Here is a 20,415-nt window from a genome sequence, read left to right as displayed (position 1 = left end):
TCACCGGGGGGCTTATTATAAAAGACAGGTGCTGGTTTTGCCGTGCCTTCATCTGATTGGCCGAATTCCTCCTCCTGTGATTGGCTGAAATAGCCTTCACTCGCCTGTCAGAAACGAAAAAGCCATGCATCAACAACTCAGTTACGTCCCAGTCCAGTAGGTAGCAGTCATAAACATTAAAGTTGGGGAACAGGCTCTTTTCACTATAGCGCCATCTGCTGGATGCCTTGAACAATAACCCAAACCTGCTATGTAACAGTTTCTTACTTTGCTCGTAGCGTGTTCGTGCTATCTATAAAACAAAGGGCTAACATAACCTCTTGGCATTCGCACCTAGCCTAATTGCTGCATCAGCATCCATACCTGAGTTCCTTCTTTCGTCAGCGTCTCCCCATTGGTCAACAGCAGCTGTCCCTCCTCCAGGTGCCTGCTGTCACCGGCGGCGTGCTGCAGTGCATGCTGGTAGCTGAGGGTCATCTGCTCAGAGGTGGTCACGTCCACCAGACTGGTGGGGTCGTCCTCGGCGGTCGAGCAGAGAGCGCCGTCTATCATGTCGTCGAAGCTGAGGAGGGGCTGAGCTTGACTGCTGGTGGCAACGGTGTTTGTCGGGATGTCGTCTTCGCCCATCAGATCCACCAGATTGGACGAGTGGGAGGCTTTGGAGAGCTCGCTAGTGGGGGCGGCGGCGTTGCTGTTCCACACGTCGACCAGGTTATCTGTGCCGGAGTCCCACATGGAGAACCCAGAGGAGTCGCGGGTCTGAGGGGCAACGCTCTGCACCGGTTTGGAGGGTGTCGACTCTTGAACTGGAGCCTTCTGCTCCTGCTTTGGCTCTGAGGAAGCACAAACAACAGCAACATTATATATACATAACTACCGTATTTTTCGGACTATAAGTCGCAGTTTTTTTCATAGTTTGGCCGAGGGTGCGACTTATACTCAGGAGCGACTTATGTGTGGAATTTTTAACCTGTTACCGTAAAATATCAAATAATATTATTTAGCTCATTCACGTAAGAGACTAGACATATACAATTTAATCGGATTTAGCAATTAGGAATGACATATTGTTTGGTAAACGTATAGCATGTTCTATATGTTACAGTTATTTGAATGACTCTTACCATAATATGTTACGTTAACATACCAGGCACCTTCTCAGTTGGTTATTTATGCGTCATATAACGTACACTTATTCAGCCTGTTCACTATTCTTTATTTATTTTAAATTGCCTTTCAAATGTCTATTTTTGGTATTGGATTTTATCAAACAAATTTCCCCCAAAAATGCGACTTATACGCCAGTGCGACTTACATCTGTTTTTTTTTTTTCTTTATTATGCATTTTCAGCAGGTGCGACTTATATTACGGAGCGATTTATACTCCGAAAAATACGGTACATAAATACATACAGTATATTTATATATACATAAATATTTGTATATACATCACGTATATATGTGTATACATATATATATATATATATATATATATATATATATATATATATATATATATATATATATATATATATGCACTGAACAAAAATATAAACGCAACACTTGCTTTAGCTCCCATTTTTCATGAGTTTTAACTCAAACATCTAAAACTGCTACTATATACACAAAATACCTGTTCCTCTCAAATATTGTTTACAAATCTGTCTAAATCTGTCAGTGAGCATTTCTTCTTTGCCAAGATAATTCACCCCACTATATCTAGATGCTGATTAAACAGCATGACTATTGCACAGGTGTGCCTTAGCCTGCCCACAATAAAAGGCCACCCTGAAATGTGCGGTTTTACCACACAGCACAATGCAACAGATTTTGCGAGTTTGGAGGGAGCATGCAGTTGGCATGTTGACTGCAGGAATGTCCACCAGAGGTGTTGCCCGTGAATTGAATGTTAATTTCTTTACCATAATCCATCTCCAAAAGCATTTGAGAGAATTCGGGAGTACATCTAACCGGCCCACACCAGGCCAGGACCCCCGCATCCAACAGGTGCACCTCCATGATCGTCTCAGACCAGCCACCCAGACAGCTGCTGCAGCAATTGGTTTGCATAGCTGTGGAGAGACAGAGCCGACGAGCCGACAGCAGGATAGGACAGACACAGTCCTACCCGAGATGGTGGCCAGGAGGCGGAGCATGCAGCGGAGCGGAGAGGCAGGGCACGCTTGGAGCGACACTGCAGCCATCAGAGACAGGTGCGTAAACGACACACCTGCTCTCAATCTCGGCATCTTCTGCTGCAGCATAAAAGGGGAGAAGGAGGAACAATCGTGACAGAAGTAGGAGAGGAACCACCCGACAACGAAGACGACGAGAGCGACCCAGAGAGAGATGAGCCCCCGCGGAAGACACAGCCACCGGCCACCGAAAGGCGCGCCGCGACGAGCAAGAAGAGAGGGCTCACTGGAAATTGGCGCGACCGACTGGCAAGAAAACTTGGTTATTGAAATAATAAACCAGAGTCAACCCTGCTACAATGCGTCTTGCATCGATGGTCACTGCAACCCACACGATAACGGCTGGAGACCTGTCACAATAACCAAATAATTTTCTGCACAAACTGTGAGAAACTGTCTCACATCTGCATGCTTGTAGTCATCATCGGGGTCTCGACCTGACTGCAGTTTGTTGTCGTAACCGACTAGAGTGGGCAAATGCTCGTATTTGATGGCCTCTGGCACGCTGGAGAGGTGTTCTCTTCACGGATGAATCCCGGTTTTCACTGTTCAAAACAGATGTCAGACAGCGTGTGTGGCGTCGTGTGGGAGAGCGTTTTGATGATGTAAACAATGTGAATTGAGTGGCCCAAGGTGTGGGTTTGGTTATGGTATGAGCAGGTGTACGCTATGGACAATGAACGCAAGTGCATTTTATTGATGGCATGTTGAATGCACAGAGATATGGTGACGAGATCCTGAGGCCCGTTGTTGTGCCATTCACCCGAGACCATCGCCTCATGTTGCAGCATGACAATGCATGGCCCCATGGACAATTCCTGGAAGCTGAAAACATCCCAGTTCTTCCATTGCCAGGGTACTGACCGGACTTGTCACCCATTGAGCATGTTTGGAATGCTGTGGATCGGCGTTTACGACAGTGTCTTCCAAATCGTGCCAATATCCAACAACTTGGCACAGCAACTGAAGAGGAGTGGCCAAACATTCCACAGAACACAATCAACAACCAGATCATTTCTATACGAAGGAGATGTGTTGCACTGTGTGAGGCAAATGGGGTTCACACCACATACTGACTGCTTTTCTGACACCCCCAGACTCCCAATAAAGCAAAACTGCACATTTCAGAGTGGCCTTTTATAGTGGGCACGGCTTATTTTGGCAAATAAGTTCTCACTAACACATTTTTAGACAGATTTGTGAACAATATAATAGGTCTTTAGTGTACATAGTAAAATTTTGAGATATTTGAGGTCAACTCATGAAAAATGGGAGAACAAACAAAAGTGTTGCATTTACATTTTTGGTTAGTATATGTACATATTTATAAATATATGTGTATGTAAATATAAAGATTTTGCATTTAAAAAATATGAACTTCTGGTACTGGTACTTCTAGTACAAACATTTGTAAAAGAAGATAAAAAGCAGGTAAAAATAGGTTTAAAAAGTAAGTAAACATAGATAGAATAAGGTAAAAGCAGATAAAAGAAGGTTAGAAAAGGTAAAAGATAAAACAAGTATAAAGAACAGGTAAAAAAGTGGGTAAAAAAGTAAGTAAACATAAGTATAAGACGGTAAAAGTAGGCAAGCAAAGGTCATATAAGGTAAAATAGAGGTAAAAGAAGGTAAACATGTGGGTAAAATAGGTAAAAGAAGGTAAAAAGCGTGAAAAGAAGGTGAACATATTGGTAAAATAGGTAAATGAAGGTAAAAAAAGTGGGTAAAAGAAAATAAAATAGTAGGTAAAGTATTACTACTACTATTACTACTACTACTACTACTACTAATGATTATAATAATATAACAGTATGAATGATATGACTAACAGTATTATCAATCAATGTAATATCAATAACAACAAATGTTATCATTATATCACTAAAAAATATGAACTTCTGGAACTGGTACTTCTAGTACAAACATTTGTAAAAAAAGATAAAAAGCAAGTAAAAATAAGTTTAAAAAGTAAGTAAACATAGATAGAATAAGGTAAAAGCAGATAAAAGAAGGTTAGAAAGGGTAAAAGATAAAAGACGGTAAAAGATAAAAGAAGGGTAAAAAACAGGTAAAGGTGGGTAAAAAAGTAAGTAAACATAAGAATAAGAAGGTAAATGTAGGATCATATAAGGTAAAATAGAGGTACAAGAAGGTAAACATGAGGGTAAAATAGGTAAAAGAAGGTAAAAAAGCGTTAAAAGAAGGTGAACATATTGGTAAAATAGGTAAATTCAGGTAAAAAAAGTGGGTAAAATAAAATAAAATAGTAGGTAAAGTATTACTACTACTACTACTAATGATTATAATAATATAACAGTATGAATAATATGACTAACAGTAATATCAATCAATATAATATCAATAACAACGAATGTTATCACTATTCATATTTCAAAATGCATGTGACATGTGGCTTTAAAAATATAGTTTCAAAATGGTTTGCTGAAATTCAGATTATTAAATTATTGAATCTGAACCCCCCCAAAAACACAAAACAAAATAAACCTTACCCCAGTCAAATGTGCAGTCCTGCTCCTGATACGAGTCCTCTTTGATGGGTGTGGTGACGATTTTCGGGATGGGTGACACGGCAGCCACGGTGCGCTCTGTGCTTGTTTGGTCGTCCTCTAGGGAGTAGAAAAATAGATCATAAACAAAATGGTCCAGGATGGTGTCCAATAGAAGTCTTAATGGGAACGTCCCTCATTGGCATGGTGAATCACATCATGACACACATGCACTGTCAGTTAGCGGCGGGAAAAAGGAATCAGAGAGGCCTTGAATGTGATTTGTCAGATTACACGTGAAAATAAAGTGCAGAATAAAAGGAGAACACCGACAGTAGACAAGATGAGATGATACATCACCTCTCGCTCAGCTATTCGAAAGAGATCATAGAATGTAAGCAGCATCAACAGTCCTGGAGATGTTTGGATTCACAGTGTAATGACACCTTCTATTTTTTTTTTATACATCATATAAAGAAAAGGATCATGACTACAGAAAATGTGTATCACGGAAATATTTTGATACAAAAAGTTAGAGGATTACTTTTCTCCCTTTTCCCCTTAATATTAAGAATGTGCCAATCAACCAGGCACTGATAAGTATCGGACGATTTTTGTGAAAAAGCACATGTAAATTGCTGATTAATGCCTTTATTGCTTATCACAAACGGTGATCCCCTCTGGCAGACTGATTTTATTACCTATTCTGGGTGTGTCTTTTATGTTGCACGATTGCACCAAGAATAATTCCTAGTTTGTGAAACCGTTCTCAAACAATGGCAATAAAAACTATTGTAATTCTGATTCTGAGACTATATTTATTTGTAGTCTTCCGGAAACAAATATTTATGCTGCTCCAAATGGTAAATGGGTTGTACTTGTATAGCGCTTTTCTACCCCTTTTTAGGGAGCCCAAAGCGCTTTGACAGTATTTCCTCATTCGCCCATTCACACACACATTCACGGCGGGAGCTGCCATGCAAGGCGCTCACCAGGACCCATCAGGAGCAAGGGTGAAGTGTCTTGCCCAAGGACACAACAGACGTGATTAGGATGGTAGAAGGTGGGGATTGAACCAGTAACCCTCAGATTGCTGGCACAGCCACTCTACCAAGTTCGCCACGCCGTCCCCAGACAGTGTGGAGCTGCACCCCTAAATTACTAATAATCCCCTCTATTTGTAGTATCTTAAGTATCATTGTCACGTAACATCATCACTGTAGGACAAGGCTAACCATGACCTCAAGCCAGGAACTATGCTAATAGCTAAGTTAACTTTAAACATCACCAAGAAATGAGGACTTGGTAAACATTAAGAAGTAACCAGCTATAAATATGAAATTAATATGACACGTATGAGGAGGGCGGATCAATCCATAAATTGGTGGTGTCGATACCAAGGGGTAGGATCAGTATTTGATCGATACTAGAGTGATTAGGTCTATATTTTTATTTAAAAAAAATATTTTTGTTATTGTTTCTGACAATGTTCACCAACTCAGGGAATAATTCTCCGAGCACAGAAGGACTTCGAGAGCAAAAACCAAATGACTTAATTAAACAAGTAGTAGATTGCCGTTGTTGCTTTCGTTTAGTTTTTGTGTACTATTGACAATTGTATGTAATGAACAAAAATAAGGAACTATTTTAAATGTTGGGTTGATATTTTGTTTACTGTCAAAAGTGTTCAAACAAGAAAAAATCACAAGTAATGCATGTGATTGGTATTGGTATGGGTTGATCTACCTCATGGATAATCAGTATCGGAATCGGCAACATAAAACCCTGATCGAAACATCCATACTTAACAGTGTTGACAGAAAAGTGAAGGCATGTCAACATCCGGGAACGCCGAGGTGATATTCAGTATCTTCACAAAAGTCAGCAAACCACTCATTTTTCAGCAGCCATTTTGTTATATCTGGTCAAGGACCTACAGAAAGTCAACTTGGATATATCGTATTTCCTTGAATTGCCGTATTTCCTTGAATTGCCGCAGGGCATATAGTATGCGCCTGCCTTGAATTACTGCCGGGTCAAACTCGCTTCCCAAAATAATTAGCGCATGCTTAGTATTACCGCCTGGTCAAACTTGTGACGTCACGAGTGACACTTCCCCTGTCATCATTTTCAAAATGGAGGAGGCTGATTTCAATACCGGTAATTTGAAATTGCATAAAGGGAAGAAAATTAAGAGCTATTCAGTAGGATTCAAGGTCCAAGCTTACATCACACTCAAATTTTTACTGCATACCTTGGGTAAGTGCTGGAGTGAGAAGAGGTTTTAAAATAATTAGCGCATGCTTACTTTTACCGCATGCCTTTGGTAAGCGCAGGAGTGAGAAGAGGTTTTAAAATAATTAGCGCCCCGGCGGCAATTCAAGGAAATACGGTACTTTAGAGTAGTCAGTGTATAGATTTACTACCAAGATAACACTAATGAGTAGTGAGCACAGGTATCTAACAATGAACATGTCCAAATTGTGTCCTCAGTGTGAATATTGAGTGTGTGCACGATGTTTCCTTGGTACTGCCTTAATACTCTTGGTCAAGAAATTGGCCAGTAATGTACAGGTTGTCCTTTTCCACTTCTCCATTTAGGCATCACTTGTGGACACTTTTCTTCCGTAAACTGGTCCTAAAGGTTGGCAACTAGTGTGCAAATCGCTAGCCCCACTAATTACTACAAACAACTTGAGCGCTAATCGCTAGCTATCTTAAATTCTAACATGGATATATTCCAAACCAAGGACCCCCAAACTGATGGAGAGTTGCAGCAGAGACACCCAACATACATATCCTGTATACAAGTGGTTTTAAATGACTAATTTCAATATATATAATTACTAAAGGCACCTTGTTGGTGCGCTATACTAAGATATTCAAAGAATACTGTAAAAGGCCCCTGTTAGCGAGCTGGCAACTCGCACGTTATTTGGGAGCTAGCAACTAGAGCGTTAATCGTTAGCAATGTTAACATGAATATAATGCCCATCCATCCATTTCCCACCGCTTGTCCCTTTTGGTGGTCGCGGGGGGTGCTGGAGCCTATCTCAGCTGCACTTGGGCGGAAGGCGGCGTATTGTATTGTGAGGCACATGCACTAACCCCTGTCCCACTGTGCTGCCCATGAATATAATGATACATCATAATAGAGTTGCCATGCTACTGTCATTTGTAAACTACACTACAGTGTGTTGGATCCATTTATATTTGTGGAACGAAATATAAAAGATATAAATATAGAAATAAAATAATATATATGTATATATACAGTATAAATATATACACACACATGCACGCACACACACACAAGTATATACAGTGAGGCAAAAAAGTATTTAGTCAGCCACCGATTGTGCTAGTTCTCCCACTTTAAATTATGACCGAGGTCTGTAATTTTCATCATAGGTACACTTCAACTGTGAGAGATAGAATGTGAAAAAAAAATCCAGGAATTCACATTGTAGGAATTTTAAAGAATTTATTTGTAAATTACAGTGGAAAATAAGTATTTGGTCAACCATTCAAAGCTCTCACTGATGGAAGGAGGTTTTGGCTCAAAATCTCATGATACATGGTCCTATTCATTCTTTCCTTAACACGGATCATTCGTCCTGTCCCCTTAGCAGAAAAACAGCCCCAAAGCATGATGTTTCCACCCCCATGCTTCACAGTAGGTATGGTGTTCTTGGGACGCAACTCAGTATTCTTTTTCCTCCAAACACGACGAGTTGAGTTTATACCTAAAAGTTCTATTTTGGTTTCATCTGACCACATGACATTTTCCCAATCCTCTGCTGTATCATCCATGTATCCATTTTGGTATAAACTCAACTCGTCGTGTTTGGAGGAAGAAAAATACTGAGTGTCATCCCAAAAACACCACACCTACTGTGAAGCATGGGGGTGGAAACATCATGTTTTGGGGCTTTTTTTCCTATAAGGGGACATGACGATTGATCCTTCTTAAGGAAAGAATGAATGGGGCCATTTATCGTGAGATTTTGAGCCAAAACCTCCTTCAATTAGTGAGAGCTTTGAATGGTTGACCAAATACTTATTTTCCACCATAATTTACAAATAATTATTTAAAATTCCTACAATGTGAATTCCTGGATTTTTTTTCACATTCTGTCTCTCACAGTTGAAGTGTACCTATGATGATACATACAGACCTCTGTCATCATTTTAAGTGGGAGAACTAAATACTTTTTTACCCCACTGTATCTACATATACACCCATCCATCCATTTTCTACCGCTTATTCCCTTTTTGGGGTCGCGGGGGGCGGTGGTGCCTATATCAGCTACAATCGGGCGGAAGGCAGGGTACACCCTGGACAAGTCACCACCTCATCGCAGGGCCAACACAGATAGACAGAGGACATTCACACTTACATTCACACACTAGGGCCAATTTAGTGTTGCCAATCAACCTATCCCCAGGTGTATGTCTTTGGAAGTGGGAGGAATACATATATCCATCCATTTTCTACCGCTTATTCCCTTTTGGGGTCGCGGGGGGCGCTGGTGCCTATCTCAGCTACAATCGGGCGGAAGGCGGGATACACCCTGGACAAGTCACCACCTCATCGCAGGGCCAACACAGATAGACAGAGGACATTCACACTTACATTCACACACTAGGGCCAATTTAGTGTTGCCAATCAACCTATCCCCAGGTGTATGTCTTTGGAAGTGGGAGGAATACATATATATTCTACATAAATATGTGTATATATGTATAGATATATAATTAATATAACACACATATTTAAAAAACATATATACGTATTTACATAAATAATTAAGTATAATAACAAATCTAAAAAATATGTTAAAAAGTCTTATCAGCCAAAAATGTCACAACCTCCCTGTTGAAGATCTTATCCAATGGTTGCTGTGATTGCGAGGGAGGAGGTGTGCTCATATTTGTAACATACTGCATGCTGGGGTTCAGATATGTTCTGTACCTACCGGCTTGCTGTGTCCTTACATGTGGCGGTGTGCGGAGCGGCGACACACCCCTGGTCGGGGGAGTGGAGCTGGGGCTGCACGGACTGTGCTGCTGCCTCAAGAAGGGGCTGTCCAAGCGGCCTGGCGGGGCGGGTCAGGTCAGGGCAACACACACAGCCGCACACACAGCCCAACGCATAGGAAGACAACAAGCAACGCAACCAAAAGAGAAAGATGTGTAGACGGGACATGACGTAAAGAAAAGGAAACAAAAAAAGTGAAGACAGGAAATGTTAACAAATAAAAAATGATAAAAGGAGAAAAGAAGACGAGGTTAGTGCGCTTGCACACGATGACAGTGCAGACAGCATGCAAAGAATGAAACCCAGCTTGGGTTTTCTTGCCATTAAGTAGCAAAATAAACGGCCAAACCAAGTTGGCTTTAGCAAAATTAGCAGTATTCATAGACACAAAGCAAGCATACAACCGCATCGCAATAAATGAGAATATCATGCAAATGTTTTTTGATTTCAGGAGTTCAAGTTGGACAAAGCATCCAATTAAAGGCACAGGTAGTTTTTGCACTTTTCTAATAAGACACTTAGGGCCTAATTTACTAAGGTCTAAACACCACGCAGTAAACAATAAAATAGTGTGTACTATTAGCGGACATGTTGCATGCTTGTGCAAATAAAAAGTGGTGCAGACTGCCTTATTTAAATAAGGATGTTCAGTGATGTGCTGTCAGGGGAGGCAAGTGAGGCAGTGCCTCACCTACTACCAGGGGGCTTAACCATGAGATGTTCCAAAACGAAGTAATAAAATAAAATACGTTTTAATATTTCTCTTTTGGTTTATGCTTTCTATAAGATTTTGGTGTGGTTCCTGTATATTTTGACAATTTTCATGGTCAAAATCATGGAAATTCCATGTTTCCTGATCAATACAATGCAGCAGATGAGCAGTGAGGCAGACACAGGCGGTGCCTCCATGGCTACACACAGTGTGTATTGGGCGTGCGTGTGAGGGGGCGCATGCTTGTTGCCATGTGGAAAAGGCAGGTCTTCAAGCAGCAAGTATCTCTGTCTCAAGGTAGGGGGCGATATATTGTCAACTTGCAGTTCAATGCCTCAGCAGTACTCTAACTCGCCACACTAGGAGAAGTGGGGGCGCTCAAGCGAGCATACACAGGTCTCTCCAGCAGAAGGCAGCATTTTTTCCTTTTTTTAACTGTATTTATAACAAACATGGCATTTTTATTAGAGTAAGCCAGCATTTGTGGGTGTTTTTTGTCAGATGCAAAAATATTGTTTAATCTCTTGGAATGAAATTGAATTAAATGAATTTTTCTGGCAATATGGAGGATTTTATATATATATATATATATATATATATATATATAAAATCCTCCATATTGCCAGAAAAATTCATTATATATATATATATATATATATACATTATATATATATATATATATATATATATATATATATATATATATATATATATACTGTACCCAAGATTAATACTTCTCTAAACTGGACTTTAAGACAAAATGAGTGTACGTTTTCATGGAGGATAGCTATTGCTGCTTCAGATACAAATACAGAAAGGTAAGATACACTTACAATAATTGATTTATTTTGTTAAAAGCAAATGGGACCTAAAAGTATTTATGGACAACTTTATCAAATAGTTTTTGGACCCATTTATCATATCATAATATCATTATGATAATGTTTTTATGAAAGCGAATAACTCCGTTTTTTCCTGTTAGTGTAATGTGCAACCTAAATCAACAATGAATAGAGCTGCACATATGAATTTAAGTAAAAAAAAAAGAAAAGAAAAAAAAAAGTATGTATGCCTCACCTGGTGTTTAGTTAACCGCACGTCACTGAGGATGTTGTATGTATAATACTGGGCATCACCACAGAGACACTCTTTTACTGCACATTCATGTAATCATGCTCCTCCTCCTTGTGGTGTTTTGCTATGTTTTCAAACAAGCAGGTGACATCTACCACTTTTTATGGGCATTTTAGCAGCAGTCGTGCAGTGCATCTACATTAAGACCACTTTTTTATGTATATTTACAGCTGAAGGTGCGCGGAAGAGAGGCTGCACTTACTACGCTTAAAACAAAAAAATGCATACTTCAAGAAGTTTTTTTCTATAAGAAATATTTTGATAATATACTGTATATATCTGTGTTGGCCCTGCGATGAGGTGGCGACTTGTCTAGGGTGTACCCCGCCTTCCGCCTGATTGTAGCTGAGATAGGCACCAGGGCCCCCTGCGACCCCAAACGGGACAAGCGGTAGAAAATGGATGGATGGATAACATGTAAAAGAAACGAAAGTCATTTAAAAAATACTAAAGGACAACAAGACACATTTATTATATGTATTCTATTCGGCCCATGAAGCCCTCTAGCAGCTTTAAGATTATAAAATTAAGTAGCTGAATAGACGATGTATCTAATATTTTTTATTTCTACTGTCCAAAATGTTAACACACACACACGTAGGACCGAGGATTCTTGTCTGTCCATCGTCTCTCTTTGCAGCGCGATCACTGATCCTGTAGCAGTGTGAGGAACTGTCAGTTTGCACACCCTTCTCAAAATGGATTGCACGCTTTATTCCGCTCGATCCACCTTACACAAGTTTCTTCTCACAAGTTTACACAGTTTGCGTTTGCTATCAGGTTTGCACAGGTTGTAGTACACGCAAACCTTTAGTAAATCAGGCCCTAAATTAGTTGTTTTGTTTTTTTGCTTTAAACTACAATAAGAATTTGGAGGAAATTTTGAATTGAACTGCGAAAGTAAATGAACTTTTCTGAGATATTCTAACTTGTTAAGATGCTGTTAGGCGCAGCATAGACTGTTCTCATAGTAATGTGAATTACATTTATATAGCACTTTTCTCTAGTGACTCAAAGCGGTTTTACATAGTGAAACCCAAAGATCTAAGTTTGAATTAAATCAGTGTGGGTGGCACTGGGAGCAGGCGGGTAAAGTGTCTTGTCAAAGGACACAACGGCAGTGACTAGGATGGCGGAAGCGGGGATCGAACCTGGAACCCTCAAATTGCTGGCACAACCACTCTATCAACCTAGCTATACCGCCCCATAGTGATGTGACAGCTGAGAAATTTCTCAGGGAGTTTTATTTAGGACGGGTTTGAAAATTAGAGTTAAATGAAAATTTAATTGAGCTTTTATAAATGTTGTAAGATTGCATGTCCTTAACACAAACCCTATTGAACAGAGTCAACTCTTTGGTAAAAGACCGTTCATTCTTGGTTCCTGTTTTGAAAAAAAAAAAAAAGGATCCTTTTTTTACCTTTTGTAACATCGCAAGATTAAATTTTTAAATATATTTCTATTGTGCTTTTTTGGGAACTTAGTTACTTGGTTAACTTTCCATACAGTAGTTGCGGAGTCTCGACAGTGTGACGTGTTGTGCTGTAAGGCGCAGTTTTAGCTTCAGTTGTTGTAAACACAGTTGCATGAAGAATAATATATAAAGACCATTCATTTTTTGGGGTTTTAAATCACCTTTCTGTGCATTCTTCAACCCTTTCAATGTTAGTTAAAAGCACTCACCGCTGCGGTGGATGGTGACAGGTGAGGTGTCGACGCTGATGGTCATGGCTCGTTCCTTCTGTTTGAAAAACTCCCGGGGGTTCCCCGACCGCCGAGCGATGATGGCCTTCGCCTCCTGAACATGCGCGGTGATCGACAGGGTGTTTTTTTTATTACACAGGATTCAAAGCACATGTCATGAGAATTCCACCACTAATACTACATACTTCTACTTCAGACTCCTTCTTGTCCAGGCTGAGGTCATCGATGCTCGGCTCTGCTGGCTGCAAAAGAAACAAAAATATAATATACAAAAATATGATATAAAAGGTAAGAATACGACAAATGTAATAATCTTACTAAGGTGATCTGACTCTGCAGTCTCTCTTTGGCTTCTTCTTCCTCCTGCATCTTCTTCCTAATCACACAGAATCACAAATATTTGACAGTATAACGCTCAGTACACAGATTTACTGTACACGCTGTAGATTTAAATAGTATAGAATTGCATCACATTATACTGCATCGACATGAGGCTGAATATTAATTGCATATGTTTGCTCACCTGTGCTCTTCAATCTGCCTCTCTCGCTCACGGTACCTCCTCTCTCGGTTCTCCTGCTCCTTCCTCTCCAGCTCCATTCGCTCCTCCTCGAAACGCTGCCGCTCCTCGGCCAGCTTCTTCCTCTCGTCTTCCTTCCTTAGCTCCTCCTCACGCTGGACAGTGACACACACCATCATTGTGACAGATTTATGGCGGTGTTTCTAAAACTGACATACTATTTAAGATTACATTATAGGCCACCCTATGGTTTCACACGGCGTTCCCCCCAGAGGGGCCCACCGCATGATTTCAGCACTGCTCTAGGTATTGTTGCAATTTTTCATGCCAACAAAGCAACTGACTCAAACATGCACTAGCCTGATGCTAATATACATAGGCTTTGTTATTGACATGCTACTGATTAGCATTAAAGATTGCTGATTTCAACACCTCCGAATTTGTCATTGAAAACTACAACTAAAATGCATGTTACAATCTAACACCTGGTGCACAATAAGTACAACACTTACAGTATTTTTAGGGTGCAACAAAATACTAGATTTAGCATAAACTATACACTAAAGTCTTGCACTTCCAACTGCAATTGCAACTTCAGGTTATACTCAGGAATGGGAATGAAGATTTACAAAATCAAATGAAAATGTTTTAATCCTAAAACACCGCTTTGTGGAAGGCCCCAGAAAACATTTGAAATCTATGTTAGCTTAGGATGCATTTCCTGCTATTTTGAGTCAAAATCTAACAATATTCTCCTGACCAAAATTTCACATTTATTAGCAAATATTTTCATAAAAATGCATCATGTGATGAAATTTATGTATACAAGTTTACACATACATCAAATTCTTGGACACTTTTGGATTATAGACAAAAATAGGCCTACAAATGAATTAACCAGAATTCTTCTCCGTAAACTCACTTTACTTAGATGCCATGCCGATTTCGCGTGGTCAAAGAGTGCCACCTTTCCCCGAGATCCATAGTTCACAATGTCCTTGCAATATAAGTACTGAGCACGTCCCGGTTCATCGCACTTTGCAATGAAATCGCTGATCAGTTCATCTACTTCTACGATATTGTTGTTAATCTTCACCTTCAGTTTGATAGATATATCGAGCCATGCCCAGTTCCACTTGTTTCTCACGCCCTTATCAATATCTTTCGCTAATGAAGCATTCCTATCTTGAATAAGCTTAACATGTCTGAAACGGTTTTGTCAATAAAGAAACGTGTTAATTGAGAGCTACTGTGTTTTCTTTCCAGATTAGTCGCCGATAATCACAACCAATATAAAGAGAATACGAGTTCAGAAAAGCTCACATTAATTGAGGATCAGGGACTAGATATTTTTGGCAAACGGCGCGTGCAGACGCCTATAACGGGCAATGTCATTGGTTGATGTTGTCAGCTGATAGTAGAGCTAGTCAATCTGGTGCCTTCACACATTGGCATTATATTTTTCGTGGGAATTCTATGCCTTGTACTGATAAGTAGGTCAACGGAGAGACAAAAACCACGAGTACCTAACACCCCCCTATAATTTTCTCTCCGGATTTAAACAATTCACAGAAATGACCCTGGCGGCGCCAAAATCGGCGGAATTCCGCGGATCCGCGGAAAATTCCCATCCCTGTATACTTGAAAATGAGAAGACATAACTGAACAGCTGTTATCAAAATCAACTAATTTTGAAATTTTGCAATTAAAAGTTGTGTGTTATTATCAGAAACATTTAATATTTACTAACACACACAAAAGTACTGAAAATTGGCATCGTTGAGTACCAGTGTCCATTCCAAGGTACTAAGTACTGGTACAATATCGGTTCAAATGTGAACCCCTCAGGTAGGAGATATCGAACACTTTTCTTTCCTCGTTGACCTATTTTTTTCTACCTTTTCATTTGAACTTCGGACATTAAATGAACTATTGAACATATTGGGGTTGAAATAAATTCTAGTTATCAATGTGGTGTTTTTGTTTATTTATCATACACATACATTTTTACATCATTTATAAAATATTAATAATACGCTATTTATCAATTTCTAATTCTAAAAGGTACTTGAACTGTATGTTTGTTGGTTTGTGTAGCCAAAAAAAGAGAGTTACAGTAAATCCTTGCTTATCACTGTTAATTGGCCGAGGTAAATGATTTTTTGAAAACTAAGGAATATTAAAAACCTGTTTATGTCTTCCTAAATATGTATTTAAACATGAAGAAAGCCTTTTATAGATTAGATAACACCCACATAGCCACCTTTGCAATCTAAAAACTTTGAAAGTGTGATGTGGCGAGGAACGACTGTAATACAATACTTACCATTGTGTTACACTCAATCAATCAATCAATCAATCAATCAATCAATGTTTATTTATATAGCCCTAAATCACAAATGTCTCAAAGGACTGTACAAACCACTACGACTACGACATCCTCGGAAGAACCCACATAAGACCAAAATGGGGCCACAAACTAAATATTGTTTTAAAATGTTTTCTTTGCATGTCAACCAACCTTGGCCTGCTCCCAGAATTCCTCTCGATTGATTTTCTTCATCTCCACCTCCGCATTAGTCTTCTCGTACACCGTTCCCTTCAAAGTGTAGGAAAAAAAACGTTAAGTAAGGGTTAAATTAGAGTCGAGCATGTCCTGCCCCTCTGTTCAAATACCACATCTCCGTGTTCCTCGTCTCTGGTTTTCAGGCGGCTCAAAACCGGACTAGCCACGACCGCCGTGCCGTTGGTAAGACGCTGTCCGATGGCTGATGGATCGATGTCGTCCAGACTGCTGGCGTTGATGATTACCGCCACACCCTAAAAGGACACAAAGTGTGAGTGTATCCTTTACATTACTTACTTCATTGGCAGGATGATGGTGTTGAAGTAATGTCTGAGAGGAGAACCCCACTCATGCTACCCTTTTGATATGTTCCGATACCAATATTTTGGTACGGGTACCAGTACCAAAATGTATTTTGACACTTTTCAAAATAAAGGGGACCACAAACAAAATGTGTTTCTTATTGCTACCAAAGAATAATTTTGGCGTTAAATAAAATAGTGAACCTACAAGACCAGGGTTCCCCTACCTTTTTTCCCACCAGGGACCAGTTTTATGTGTGCCCTATTTTCATGGACTGGCTTTCCACGTGCGGCAGATAAAAACAGTAAAAAAAATTTGCATAAAAAAATGTGCCTTTGGCTACAATCTGGCACATTAATATTTTAAAAGTGCATTCATGTGCATTGTCCCATGTACTATAACAAAGGAGTTTTAATATACATCTATTAACAAGCTTATTGGTGTTTTTAGTGGGACAGGCGAAAGTTAAGTCGGCGAAAATGCGGTAGTTTATAAATTAATTATTGTTTCTGTGCGAGGTCGGCTTGGCGAGCCAGTATCCAAAAAAACAAATCAGCACTTCATTATTCACCAATGACGTTACAGCAAGCAAGGTTGCATTCAGGAAGACTCAGAATTTCGAGCATCAACAATTACAATTCAAGTAACTTGTTTTTAACATATTTTCCACGTTCTGTATTGCTGGAATAATTATGACAGTGTTGTAGATAGTATTTCTAATTTCTTAAAGTATTATTTAGATATCACTTAATCTATTCATTTATTTGAATGTAACACAATTCCATAAAAATAAAAAGGCATTGTTGATTTTTCATTAATGTGTATTTTTTCCATTGTTTTAAGTACTAGTTTAGGCAAAGTGAGGGTACAGTTTAAGCACCAGCACCGTTTTGATAGTATAGATTTGGTACTAGTACCACTTAGAATAAGAACCTAGGTAAACATGCCGCGGCAGATATATATGTGGGGGTTACAATTTATTCGTGATCACTGACGTACATGATCCATCCCATCCATTTTCTACCGCTTGTCCCTTTCAGGGTCACGGAGGGGTGGGGGGTGTGGGGGGGTGTGGGGGTGTTTAGAGGCGGGGTACACCCGGTGTTATTGCTATATCCATCCACCCATCCATACATTTTCTACCACTTATCTCTTGCTATATAATCATTACAAATATAATAACAAAACAACATAATTATTTTTGGAACTTCATTGATTTCTAAGGGTTAAAATCTTTCTATCTTTATTAGTTTTATTGTTCTGCGTCCTCATGTGGCTGAAAAACTTATGAGTAAAATTTCACTCTTCTTTTTATCAACTACGCAGATCCAAAAATAGACTCTCGGCCAGGTGCGACACACACTAACACACACACATTAAACATGGGCATGGTGAGAGGAGGCCTCTCAGCATTGAGAGATTACTTAAAAGAGTGATGGTATTAGTCATGTACTGCGACACACCACACACACACACGCGTGCACACACACAAACTTCTTTGATCATCCTACAAGCTTTAATGTACTGAAGCTTGATTGTCAGCCACTGCTGCTCTAAAACAAATATTAAAATGTTCCAGTACATTCTGTACTGTATGTCCAGTAAATATACTTTATGCCAGTAGAATAAATGGTCAGCTATAATAACATGTGTTATTGTATACCATAGTACATACAAATCCTGACGCAGATAACGCACTTACACAAGTATGATAGCTACAAAACTGACATAACACTATGGATTGTTGTCAAATGCTCTGTAAGTCATGCTAGCATACAATTTTATGTAATACAATATTCTTAAAGTTGTATAATCATTAGACAAACCGTCAATGACTTATAGCCAATTAATGGCCAAGTTTTTTAATCAATCTTGCTCAAATTTGACACTCATGTTCTTGTATGCCAAATTTTGTGGTGATTCAGCTTAAAACTTTAAAGCATCCATCCATCCATCCATTTTCTACCGCTTGTCCCTCGGGGTCGCGGGGGTGCTTCAGCCTATCCCAGCCGCCTTCAGGAGGAAAGCGGCGTACACCCTGGACAAGTTGCCACCTCATCGCAGGGCCAACACAGATATCCAATCCAATCCAATCCAATCCAATCCACTTTATTTATACAGCACATTTAAAGAACCAAATGTTTCCAAAGTGCTGCACAACAATATTAAAAACAACATTCAAATACTATCCTGAGCTCCACCAATTACTGAATAAAAACAAAAAATAAAAATAAATACATATAAAACCAATATAAAAATCAATATAAAATAAATATGATTAAAACGGTTTTAAGGGTGAAACCAATTAAAACAGTAAATAGAAAAATCTAAATTTTGAAACACAGAGGGCAACAGAGGACCACACAACTCACGTAGTGATAGACACCATTCAAACACTAGGGACAATTTAGTGCTGCCAATCAACCTATCCCCAGGTGCATGTCTTTGGAGAAACCCACGTAGTCACGGGGAGAACGTGCAAACTCCACACAGAAAGACCCCGAGGATCGAACCCAGGACCTTCTTATACATGTACTAACCCCTGTTCCACCATGCTGCCCACTTTAAAGCAGTGCTTCTCAATAATTTTTCTACAACGCCCTAGGAATAAGAAAATATGGCAGCCGCAACTATAAATAGTTTCATTTGTCTATAAAATTGTTTAAGTACACCTCTGCATAACAGTGAACCTGCATTAATATTAAAAGAAGACAAACATTTAGATCAACTTACAACAAAAAATAACTTTATTAACATTGTAGCATAAAATATTTAAAGCGCATCAATTCGCCTGAAATTTAAAAATATATAAACATACCCTTACTTATACTATAAAAAATGGTTTGCCTGACTAGAACCATTTGATAACATTAACCAACAAAATAAAAATGAATAAATCAATTTGTCAATCGATTTTGGATTGAATTGTGATTCTTATTTGTAATGATTTCAATTTCGATAATGAATGTTTATTTTTTAATTAAAAATCAATTAAAAAAAATAAATCTTTTTTTTTTTTTCTTTTTTGAATCTGTTCCGTCCAGCTACGCAGCCAAATCATAGTGTTGATGTAGATGCCCGTATCTGCTGTACAGATTTATACTTCTCTTGCCTAATTTGTATTTGTCTTTATCAAATGTTTGAGTATAATTTTTTCCAACATTCCTTTAGGTACTATAAAAAAAATATTAGAGCCGTTTATCTACTTTAATGAGGAATGTAGTTAATTCTAGAACTGAGACACAATGTTATTAAAAAAAGTATTGATTTTGAATTGAGAATTGTTTTGAATCGAGAATCGACTCTGAATCGAATCGTTACTCCCCACGAATCAAATCGAATTGTGTGGTGCAGAAAGATTCACAGCCCTTATGTCGATTTTAATCAAAATGAGTGTCATGACGGCGGTTCTCCTGCCTTTTTTTCCTCTTGTTTTCATACTCCCCTCCCCTCTTATGTCTGTAAGTCTCCTACCCGGTCATCAGTTGCAGGTGTGCTGCCAGTCATCCGAGCCCACCTGCTTTTAATCAACCACCTGACTTAAAGGGGAACATTATCACCAGACCTATGTAAGTGTCAATATATACCTTGATGTTGCAGAAAAAAGACCATATGTTTTTTTAACCGATTTCCGAACTCTAATAGGGTGAATTTGGCGATTGAAACGCCTTTCAATTGTTCGCTGTCGGAGCAATTGAAAGCACAACGGGAAGCAATCCGCCATTTTCTCAAA

The 20,415-nt window shown here is 39.1% G+C and overlaps 1 protein-coding gene across 4 annotated transcripts in view; it reads right to left on the bottom strand.

The window, feature by feature from the left end:
* The window catches only part of dbn1 (drebrin 1), a 97,479-nt gene that overhangs the window by 2,794 nt on the left and 74,270 nt on the right, over positions 1-20,415 (bottom strand). The window contains exons 5-14 of one of the 4 annotated variants that reach the window (XM_061898790.1): positions 16,490-16,633; positions 16,335-16,412; positions 13,817-13,968; positions 13,612-13,669; positions 13,479-13,535; positions 13,273-13,393; positions 9,682-9,801; positions 4,706-4,822; positions 364-833; positions 5-104 (exon numbers count right to left, since the gene is read on the bottom strand). In XM_061898790.1, coding sequence (XP_061754774.1) covers positions 5-104; positions 364-833; positions 4,706-4,822; positions 9,682-9,801; positions 13,273-13,393; positions 13,479-13,535; positions 13,612-13,669; positions 13,817-13,968; positions 16,335-16,412; positions 16,490-16,633 — 1,417 coding nt within the window. The remainder of the gene's footprint in view (positions 1-4; positions 105-363; positions 834-4,705; positions 4,823-9,681; positions 9,802-13,272; positions 13,394-13,478; positions 13,536-13,611; positions 13,670-13,816; positions 13,969-16,334; positions 16,413-16,489; positions 16,634-20,415) is intronic. The other 3 variants (XM_061898791.1, XM_061898792.1, XM_061898794.1) reach the window with 3 other exon arrangements.

This window comes from Nerophis ophidion, linkage group LG04 (genome assembly GCF_033978795.1).
Source record: "Nerophis ophidion isolate RoL-2023_Sa linkage group LG04, RoL_Noph_v1.0, whole genome shotgun sequence".
Lineage (NCBI taxonomy): Eukaryota > Metazoa > Chordata > Actinopteri > Syngnathiformes > Syngnathidae > Nerophis > Nerophis ophidion.
Note: the sequence above shows the minus strand (reverse complement) of the source record. Positions and strands in the feature narration are given on the sequence as shown.